We start from the raw sequence: 10,763 nt of genomic DNA on the forward strand, positions 1-10,763 counted from the left end.
GTTGTTGATTGAAATATTTCATTTTTGGGCTTGCCCATCTCCAACAAAAGAGGCTAAAGGAGGTTCGACAGAGAAGACATAGATATGGTTCCCACCAGATTACATGATCAGCCCAGTGGGCCAAATTGATATGGGTTTTTTTAATTGACACAGCTTCAAAACATTATTTTCTCTCTCTCTCTCTCTCCCCCAAAAAAAAAAAAAAAAATGCATTACATTAATTATAATTCAAGTTCAAAATTTAAATCTGAACTTAGAGATAATTGTGGAGATTATGTATATTGTAACAATTTTATTGCACCAATCAAATCTGCACTGGCAATGATTCAATATTACTTGTCCTGTAAAACATCACATTATAGAAGGGTTGGAGTTAGAACTTTACTTTGGGGAGCCCAAGTAAACAAAATTAAAAAAATAAAAATAAAAATTGCAGATTAGTATTTATTTAGCATTAACAAATAACAACACAAGTCATTTGCATTAAAAAAAAAATTATAAATATGTTTTTTAATTTACAAAAAGAAAAAAAAAAAATAATACACATGCATATCACATAGATACACTTGATCTCATAGTGTAAAGTCACTAGAACGAGATGCCCACAATGTTTATTGGCTTTTGTAACAAATTTTTAATTTTTAGGAGGCCAAGTATAATTAATTTTAATTTCAGTTTAAAAATTTTATTTATAGGTATAATATTTAAAAATCCAGGGGGTGCCCCTAGCCTTGGTGTTCCGGGTGATTAGGTATAACAGAATCAGATCTTCCTTCAGTGAAACTTTCCCACCACTTCTCTGCCTCGTCCATCTTATCCAACATGGTACATACAATAGCCTACAAAAGTCAAAAGAACCGTCATAAAGAGAAATCAAATCAATTTTTTTTTTTTTTTTGGAGATAAATTTGTTTGTTTGTTGTGTGTGTGTGTGTGTGGAGAAAGTAAAGGCTCTTAATAAGAAAACTAGTATTTTATCTACCATGTTATTGTCTGATCATTAATCGGGTTGTCAGCTTGGTAAACCTAACAATAATTGTAGTCATACTTTTCATTGTCCAGTATTATTGAAAATTACCATAGCGCATTTTTAGCGTGATGGTTGTTTTACAAATACAAATTCTTGTGAGGTGGGGGGAGGGGGAATAAATCTTCAAAAGGGAATTTTATATAAGTATACACTTAGATTATGTTAAAATAGAAATTTTTATCTCAGATTAAAAAAAAAAATCTTATTGATAATTCACTAAATCTTCTTATAATCTCACCACCATAACTTAAACTTTCGAACAAAGAGTGATTTTGAAAATTTTAGAGTTTATGAAGATTCTTTTTCATTCTAAAATATCGTTGCAACTTGCAAGTTGAACTTAAGAAATATGGAGTATGGACCACAATCAACCTTGTAAAGAGCATATCGAGCATCTGATGGGAGTTGATGATCCTCGAGACATTTATGAGCTTGTTGATAGTTTCCCTGTATTAGCATATATTAACTCAAATATTTAATATAAATAATAAACTTTAGGGCAAATTACAAATTACACCCCTAAAGTTTGGGAGTGTAGAGATTTTATATCCTGAAATTTTAGAATTTTATTTTATTTTTTAAAGTTTTGGGGTTGTTAAATTTTACACCCTTAAGTTTCAAAACTTGGATCTTATATCCTAAATTTTAGAGGTGTTAGAATTTTACTCCATAAATATTGGAGGTGTAAAATTCAAAAGTCTTTAAAGTTTAAGGGTAAAATCTAAATTTTGAAATAGTATGGTATAAAAAAACTCCCCCAAACTTTGGAGCATAAAATTCAAACATTTCTAAATTTTAGGGTTGTAATTTGTAATTTACCTTAAACTTTAATATAAATGATGAAGTTAAGAAAGAAAAAATTAAAATAAGAGAACAAAAAATGCTGAATCTGTCTAATCTGTCCTGGTCGAGTGCTGGAACATTTTTTATTTTATTTTTAATGCTTTTAACTTATTTCCCATCACTAGGTTGGATTCAGTTGAGCAGCGCCTTATCTTTTGTTATAATTGCAAGTTACAACTCAGCCAAAACAAAATCGAACTAACTAAAGCTAAATTTGGACAAATATTTTTACTTAGAGGATGTAGCTGCTGAAGTATGCTGAGCCCTCAAGGATCACATACAATCATTTTGAGATCCAATATGCCCCGGAGAAGGAAGCATATCAAAGTGATTTGCTAGTCAATGTGAAAGGCAGTATAAACCCCCGTGAATGGAGTTAGATAATTTAGATCACATTCAAAATACTGATAAGAGTTGCTAGGCCAAATCTATAATGCTAATTTCAGCTTATCTGTTGAGAATCCATTCGAGTATGAAAGGAAGATACTTTGATAAGATGCTAAATTCCGCATATTTATTCTAATTGAATGTTGGGACTTGGGAGATGGAGGTGCAGAACATTGTGGGTAGTCAGAGCAGAAGATGATTTCATAATATCAAGGTCCCCCGGACTCCCCCCCCCCCCAGTCGGTAAAGTTAGGCGAAAACGGAAGAGTTGTTTGAAGGAGATAAGAAAGTGAAGATTAGTGATTGTGTGCATCAGTAGGTATCACTCCATACCATAATTCTCGAATGAGCCAAGAATACAGTCAATTTTTTTTTTATAGTGAATTTCAGAAGTGAGCTCAGAGAGCTATTGGTGAAGAAGTTAGAATAAGGTGCTATATAACTCCAATCCAATGCCTATTGATCTATCTCAAAAACACAAGACGTTTTGAGGATTTTTTCAGAATTGTCTTTTGTAGAACCCAATAGACTTAATTGTATCTTTGGACAAATTTACAGTAACTTGTTATCAACGCTTGTATGGGGGTATATATTGTCTAAGGATAGTGATTTCATTGTGCCTCTAATTCACTAAAGTCTCCTAATTTTTTGTTCATTAAATTTTACTTGTTTCTTTCATTGTTTACCCTTCATTCCCCAACAAAAAGTTGTTGCTGAGTTTGAGCAGTTGAAGAATAGTATATGGAATCAGTATGTTTCAAATTTGCAGTGTTGAGAAGCTTTTGTCTCCACCAGGGGTCAGAAGGGAGTGACATACCTTAAAGATGAGAATTTCTGCTAATATTATAGCCAAATAGTAATCAGACTCAGAATAACCACATTCCTCAATTGCTTTTCCCAGTAGTTCCTCAGCCTCATTACCCTTCCCTGATTTCAGTAGCCGCATTGCCTCATTCTGCTAACATAATAGCAAATAAATACTATACAGCATGCAGTGATGAAGTGATAAATTTTGCTAGGGAGGCCGATCTATGATATTGATAAACCAGGTCAAAATAAATAATGACACATACAAACACAATTATAAATAATTGTTGGTCGGAGTAAGTCATAATTCGTGTGTATGTTTGATTTTACACTTACTAACCATTTTTCTTAAAAATCCGTAGGGTTTACCTATTGAAATGATACTGAGAAATGGTGCATCCCTATCCTTGGTGCAAATCTAATTTCAAATGGAGGAATTTCAATGACTTTCAGAAGTAGAGAGAAATTAACACAAATAGATGGTACAAACTTTGAGTTCTATGTCATTGTACGTAGTTTCAATGTTATGCAGATTATTCGCAGAATATGTATTCTTAGAGTGTAAAGAAGAGGACCTTATAAAGGGTATTGGCTTGTTCCAATGAAGGCGTTTTAGGAAAGCCGAGAGAGTTCAACTCAACTTGGGAGGCAAGGTAAACACCCACGTCCAACAATGACTTTAGTGCATCCTTCCCACCCCTTGGGAATGCTGATACCCTAAGAGATAGAGTTTTCTTCTTAGTTATGGGACTGAAGGCATGTCCCATCAGGTGGGTTCTGGAAGCATTAGAAAGTGAAAGAGAAGAATGACCAAAGCTAAAATGTGGCATCGTGGCCCTTGTGGTGCTCACCGTGAAAGGAATTCTTTGGGCTAGAGAGGGCAGTGGGCCGTAGTTGAGGCAAAGAGTAGATTCCATTTAAGGTTTGTGATATTAGACAAGATATAGCAGGCTAGAATTTGAAGGTTTAAGGTTATAACATTAATTTATATATATATATATATATATATATAAAATATTGATCATACCTGAAAATGCAAAGATATACAGAAAAAAGAGCAATTTGGGGTGAAGCAAGGTATCACCGCATTGCTTTGATATGAAGTTGCAGTGATTAGGTGTCTTTCCCATCATCTTTGTACTGTCAATTCCATTCATGTACGTACTAGAAAACGTGTTACACATGTGCATGCCTGAGAATCTAAGTTGGAGAGCTCTTAAATCACTTTAAACATTAGGTGACCCTTTCAACATTCATTGGCTAAAGATATTTCAGTCTTTATGAAGGAATATTTGGTAGCAAACCATGTCTTCCTTTTTTTCCCTCCCCCCGCAATTGATAGATGGCAATTCGCATAATACTTTGCTCCAATCACGATAATTCCCTATAAAAACATTTTTTTTTTTTAAAAGTTCTTGCTTCTTATGTAGGTAAGGAACTGGACCAAACCTCCATAGGAAGACTTGGAATAACTTCATTCTTAGCTTTATTAACTAGTTCAACTGATTTGCACGATCATTTTTTCCTACTCTCTGTTACACAAACTTCTCTTCCACTTGTTTTTGAAAAACAACATTCATCTAATATGTGCATCATCTAGATAAGGCAATAACAAAAGTACCCTTGAAGAGACAAACTTCAATCTCGATGATGACAAATTTTTTCGATTTTTTCACTGGAAAAAATAAACACATAGCAATTGTGGCAACTGCAGCGCCCCTTGTCATCTTTGGCAGCATTTTAGCTGGATGGGCTTTAGCAAATCGTTCTTGCAAAACAAGAAAACCTATGATTAAACGTTTTTCTAGCAAGACTTTGAACCTTGCGACTCTCCACGGAGGCAAACTAGCCTACCAGAAATTGGTTGATTATCATGATGCTCAAGTGGATGCAGAAGCACTACGTAGAGCTGAGACAGAATTAGATCGTTTACTTGAAGAGGAACAACTTGATTTTTATATGCTGCAGGTTAGGCATTTTTAGATTTCCACCATGCAATATATTTTAGAAAAATTCCTGCTGTTGATAAAAATTTTCACTTATGTTGATGTAGTTTCTTCTATAAATCAATAAACAGAAATGAAAGAGAAGTACTTGCATGGATGCTTTCTTTTAAAGCTTAAACTTGTTCCACAGATGGATTTAACATCTTTCTGTCTTTCCATTAATGAAGCAGCGAGCGGTGGCAAAGCTGGAAATGAGCGGAAAAGAAGAACATGCAGTGGCAAAATTGGAGAAGGCATTGGAGAAGATGAAGGAGGAAAATAAACAACTTGAAGCCTATGAAACCGATATGTTGCTTGTGGAGATGCTCATCTACAAGGTCTTTATTTCTTCTCCTCCCAGCTTCTTCACACAAAAAGCCCGTTTAACTTGCAGTTCTATCTCTAGATCTAACCTTTTTTAGAGCAAGCTGATGACGTTTAGAATATGACCAATTGCTATTTCATTAGTAGAAAAATAACTCATTCGTTATAATGCTTGGGTACACATGAATAAGTTATTAGTAATTCTTTAAAGTCAAAATTGCACTTGCGTATGAAAATATATTGGGAAAAGTTAACAGATGCCCTAAAAGTATTGGTTTAGGAAATTTTCTTAGAATTTTTTTATGAGAAAAGAAAAAAGAAATTATATATTTTTATATTTTTCTATAAAAGTGGTATCAAATCTTTCTTAAAATAATCCATTAACAAATGCCCTGAGAGTACCTGTTAATTAGACCTAGATATATTAGCTAGCCTAGACAAATCTCAAGTATTGTTGATGTGAATTACTATAATATTTTGAGATTAAAAGTCTTACTTCTTTATTTCTCCTTTCTTTTCTTTTTTTTCAACTTTATTTTCTTTTTATAGTTTTTAAACTTTAAAAGACATCAATAAAATGGAAAGATTTTCTTTCTTATGTATAAACTAAGTTTGACATTAAAAGGAAACAATCCTCTATTAGTTATGGCATAAATAAAAAAGAAATGTATCCATTTATAAGATGGAAAAGGAGGGACATTGATTAGCAAACAAATTAGGTAGGTTTACCGTTAGCAAAACATAAATAGACTTATTTAAGGATATATTATAGACTTGAGTAAAATTTCGTGATTAAAAGAACTGTTTTATATTTCTTTTTGATATAAGATAGAAATTTTACTCTAATTTAGTCTAACTATACATATGTGTGAAACTTCCTCCTAGAGACTTGAACTCTAGACCTTACTCCTCACACATTACAGATACTTATACTTGTGGAGTGATTATCACGTCAGTTTTAGTTTTATTTATTTATATTTTTTTTGCCTCCTTTCTCCTTGGGATGTAAAAGTTTCTCATTTAGTTGTTTGATATCAAATCTAACACATGATTTTTTTTTTTTTTTTTTGACATATCTGTAGGGAGATTTTGAGAAGGCTAATAAATGCGAATGCCTGAAACATGAAGAGATTTCTGATGCACGACGTCCACTATATAAGGTGTGGATACCTCTTCTGATTTCTTGAAAATGAAGTAATGTAGTTAAAACTTTGATTTTGTATAGAAGTAGAGTTAAAATAAGAAATTTCAACAACAAACAAGATTAAGGTAATGAAAAAGATAACGGGATTGAAGTTAAAAAAAAAATCAAATATGAATTTCTAGGCTCATAAGTTCAATAAATATTCAAATCTAATATTTCATGAATAAATAAAAGGCGGCTTACAATGACTCAAATGAGGCTATTTATTATTGCCTTTGGTAAGGCTAAAATCCTAACCCTTTATTTTATATATAACACAATTCTAACCATTCAACTTTATTCAAAGTTATATGTTGGTCACATGAATTTTTAAAATACTAAAGACGTTATAATAAAGATAAATTATCAGAAACCAACACCATAGGTTAAAACTATCTTGCAAAAAAAAAATAATAATAATAATAAAATAAAGACATTATAATAAAAAAAAAACATTACATATAAAAATAAATGATATTGTACTAATGGGTCATATTTTTTGGGGGCTAAAAGTTTCTTGCGAAAGTTTTCTCCAAGTTGGGGAAGAACTCGTCTTCAAGTTCAAACCATCCCTATGATGTCATGGATGGACAATCAACTCTTTCCATCCTATTCTCCTCCGCAAGGCAAGACAAATCAATATGTTACTCATCAATCTTTTTTCACTCATAATAAATCTTGTTGAATGAATTATAATTCTTGACTTGACAAATTCTAATTATTAACCCATTTCACCATTATGGGATTGGAGAAGAAAATACAAAAGAGGAATCCCTGCATACATCTATAAATATTAGATTATCCTTTACAAAGTTAACCAAACATCACTCTTTCATTCCTCTTGTTCCCTTTTACAAATTCCAATTCTACAAAATCTTCCCAAAAAGGACCAAGAACGTTCTCCATTAATTTTCCAAAATAAATTAACTTAATCAGTATGGAATTTGAGAGAGAGTCTACAAATTAACCCAATGAAATCATACCGTTGCATGTGTTCAAGCTCTAAAGAATTGAAACTCCATTCATCAACAGAGAACATTTCCTGAAAAGAAAAGGCGTTATTATCGGTATGGGTTGTGAGCGCACCTTGTATGCATTGTATGCATATGCATTTATCTTCATCAAACACAATCTTGTCTCCTTGACTATGCTTCTAGGGATAGTCATCATAAACTGGTGGAGAATCCCAATCTATGGGTCAAACTCTTTCCAAAGTTTTATCCTTCAATTCGATTGCACACATCAACTAATTCTCCAATTTGTCTTGTGCCTAATATATGTTCTACAATTTCAAGCATCGTAGAAGGAGTTTCATCTTTTATATTATTGTTCTCATCCTTGAGACCAACTTCTAGTATGTCCAAGGGTTCACAATTGCCTTCCGGAATCTCCAAACAGGTTCTTGATAGTTCCCATCACTGAAGAATCACTAAAGAACTTGTACAACTCACGTCAAATCTTCGATCATTCGCCTCATCTCAACCATCATCTATTATCCTTGATCTCCTTTATCCCCACAGCAAGCCTTAGTTAAGTTAGTTTAAAGTTTCAACAGTTGACTCAAAACGAATTTTGTGGCTTAGCTCTAAGATTTTTCACTTTGATACCACCTAATTAATGCAGGGACGAGAACCAAGATTAAGGCAAAGAAAAACATAATAAGATTGATGTCGAAACAATGAAATATTAGTTTTTTGGGCCGAAAAGATCAAGAAACATTCAAATATGAAATTTCCTGAAATAGATAGCAAAAGACTACCACAATGACTCAAAAGAGGCTATTTATAATAGCCTTTAGTAACCCTAGAATTTTATCCCTCCATTTTACATATAACAATTAAATTCTAATGATCTATCTTCATTAAAAGTCACGTGCCTAAAAAATGTCAGTCAATAACAATAAAATAACTTAACATTGATCAATGCACTTCGGCATTCATTAACTCCACCCTTACTATTTTACAATTAAGAAAAATGCTAATGGATGACCTTAAAACAATAGTTAATAATCTATCTAAAGAAAATTTTTATAGGAAAAGAAAAAAAAAATTTTAATGTTTTGACAGCTTTTTTCATTTCTCATAAAAGTTATTTAAAAAAATTTATAAAATGGATTATTAACCATTACTCTAAATGCACCGGTTAGCATGACTTAAACAAATTAAGTCACAACTTCAAAATATAGGCCAAATGTTGACTTTTATATATTAATTGCATGCAGAATTAAAAAGGCGATAAATTATAAATTATTATTTTTATTTATGATATTTTAATCAACATCAGAGTCAACATAGTTTGTTGGGGGCACTACAAAACAATATGGGGCCTTGACAAATGATTTCAAGAACATGGTTATTAGGAACCCGATCTTAAGATCATAAGATCCTACATCCTTAATACCTCATGAATCTCACTAGGATTTGTACTAAAGTGGTATCTATGTAGGATCTCAATTTGGATCTTAAGATCTTATAGGATGGCAATCCCATAGCAATACTAAAGTTACTATGCTTTGAAGGAAAATTCATTTAAAAAAAAAAAAAAACTTATTTCGGGCATCCAAATAGAGCCCAAAGGCCCCAAACTGATTAAAAAACATAATAAACAAATTAGCCTAGCAGCCCTAGGCCAAATTGATAAAATAAAATAAATGCAAAAAAAAAAGAAAAAAAAAAGGGGAAATCTCACCTCACCTTAATCTAATTCAAAAAAATCACAAAAGATGAAAGAAAAGAGAAGAGACTAGAGAGCAAAGGGTGAGTGCAAGAAGGATAAAGAAGTTCATGTTATTAGTGATGAATTTGATTTTGGTTATGCCAATGAAAATAAAGTAAATGAACCTCCAAATGCAACATTAATATTTGCAAAAAGTATATAATATTGTACAACTTTGTACACGTTTTGTATGTCTACAATGTAAATTTATATTTCTAATACAATATAAACCTATAAAAGTCCCGCCAAATAATTGAATATTAGATTAGATTAGAAGAGTGTGGCTACCTAATTATAACTTTGCTAATTCTTTCAAAGTATAACGTAGATGTAACTAATTCTTTCATAGGTTTTGACAAAGCTTATGTGAATAAGTTACTATGATAAGTGACATGTTCTTTTTTAAAATTTTTTTATTATTATATATATTTTTTGAGATAAGATAAATCACATGTTAGCAATGAAAATATGCAACTTCCATGTGTAAAGGTTTGGGCACGTAATTCACTTGGCTTTGATAAAAAAAACATGTATAGCGAGGATGAATTATTTGTCAAGACTCTTGAATTTGAACTAACACTTTTTGGTATTTTCAATGGAGACATTCAAATCTCCATTTTCCATTGTAATTTTTAAATTATTTTAAAAAAAGAGTAATAAATCTATTTATGAAAATAAAAGGCAACTTTTTTATGGACATAAAAAACGATTAATTGATATTGACATATGTGCTGTTTGTTAAAAAAAAATAAAAACACGCAGGCTATTATTCACATCATGTTAGATCGCCCCAAGGGCAAGGAAGAAGCCAAAAAATGTTGGGAAGATTTTATGGAGATTCAGAGACACTTTGAATGGCCACCTTGTTCGAATGAAATCCAAGCCCACAAAGTTATTACTGATTTCAATGAGTTTGAGAGGGAAGTAAAGTTGCTTAAAGATGATATCGCCAAGGCACACGCAAAGAAAACACAGGCCTAGTAATGGATGGTATTTGTATTTCACCAAGTACAAATAAAATAACAAGGGATCGATGTGACTAGGGTCGGTGGAGTACTCCATATTTATATTTCACCCCATCCCTTTTTTCTTTTCTTTTTTAAATCTTTTGAACTTTCCTCTCTCCTCCTTGGATAGGGTCGGTGAATATGAAATTTGAAAGATTTATGGCATCCATCTTCTTTGTAATTTGACTGGCATTTGAACTATTGTAGATTTGCAAGTACTACTATAGTAATGAAATACATCCTTTTTAATTTGCTGTATGTTTTCAACACCCTCGGATCTGTCCAAGAAGATTGTAAACATTAAAATCAAACAATTGACAATGTTTCACAAGTGTAAATTTGTATTGATGAATTTGTAGGTATAATTCTCTATGTTTAGATTCTAATACAATAGAAAAATCCCCTAATTCAATCTCCTTAGAAAAGTCTTCAATTCAAGTATTGCGTTGATGTGGTATTGACTCAAACACAAGATGTCCTCC

General features: G+C 32.0%; 2 protein-coding genes across 3 annotated transcripts; one reads left to right on the forward strand and one right to left on the reverse strand.

The window, feature by feature from the left end:
- Nucleotides 1–655: 655 nt before the first annotated feature.
- On the reverse strand, nucleotides 656–3,999 carry LOC115989223. Its single transcript, XM_031112891.1, has 4 exons — nucleotides 3,643–3,999; nucleotides 3,078–3,215; nucleotides 1,403–1,477; nucleotides 656–839 (listed from the first exon to the last, which is right to left on the reverse strand). The coding sequence occupies exons 1-4, from the start codon at nucleotides 3,982–3,984 to the stop codon at nucleotides 726–728; spliced, it is 669 nt and encodes a 222-aa protein (XP_030968751.1). The 5' UTR covers nucleotides 3,985–3,999; the 3' UTR covers nucleotides 656–725.
- A 612-nt stretch (nucleotides 4,000–4,611) lies between these two features.
- On the forward strand, nucleotides 4,612–10,532 carry LOC115992572. 2 transcript variants are annotated; one of them, XM_031116789.1, is made up of 4 exons: nucleotides 4,612–5,035; nucleotides 5,241–5,390; nucleotides 6,459–6,536; nucleotides 10,037–10,532. In XM_031116789.1, exons 1-4 carry the CDS (start codon nucleotides 4,715–4,717, stop codon nucleotides 10,253–10,255), a joined length of 768 nt encoding a protein of 255 aa, XP_030972649.1. In that variant the 5' UTR covers nucleotides 4,612–4,714; the 3' UTR covers nucleotides 10,256–10,532. The 2 variants fall into 2 exon arrangements, with proteins under 2 accessions (XP_030972649.1, XP_030972651.1); XM_031116791.1 differs by having other exon boundaries at nucleotides 5,244–5,390.
- Nucleotides 10,533–10,763: the final 231 nt, after the last annotated feature.

This window comes from Quercus lobata, chromosome 5 (genome assembly GCF_001633185.2).
Source record: "Quercus lobata isolate SW786 chromosome 5, ValleyOak3.0 Primary Assembly, whole genome shotgun sequence".
Classification (NCBI taxonomy): domain Eukaryota; kingdom Viridiplantae; phylum Streptophyta; class Magnoliopsida; order Fagales; family Fagaceae; genus Quercus; species Quercus lobata.

Coding starts and splice junctions, on each gene's coding strand:
- LOC115989223 (XM_031112891.1), bottom strand. CDS start 3,984: ATGGAATCTACTCTTTGCCTCAACTACGGCCCACTGCCCTCTCTAGCC. Junction 3,216..3,642: donor AAGCCAATACCCTTTATAAG/GTCCTCTTCTTT, acceptor TTATGTTAGCAG/AATGAGGCAATGCGGCTACT. Junction 1,478..3,077: donor CAGAAATTCTCATCTTTAAG/GTATGTCACTCC, acceptor ATGCTAATACAG/GGAAACTATCAACAAGCTCA.
- LOC115992572 (XM_031116789.1), top strand. CDS start 4,715: ATGATGACAAATTTTTTCGATTTTTTCACTGGAAAAAATAAACACATA. Junction 5,391..6,458: donor TGGAGATGCTCATCTACAAG/GTCTTTATTTCT, acceptor ACATATCTGTAG/GGAGATTTTGAGAAGGCTAA. Junction 6,537..10,036: donor CACGACGTCCACTATATAAG/GTGTGGATACCT, acceptor AAAAACACGCAG/GCTATTATTCACATCATGTT.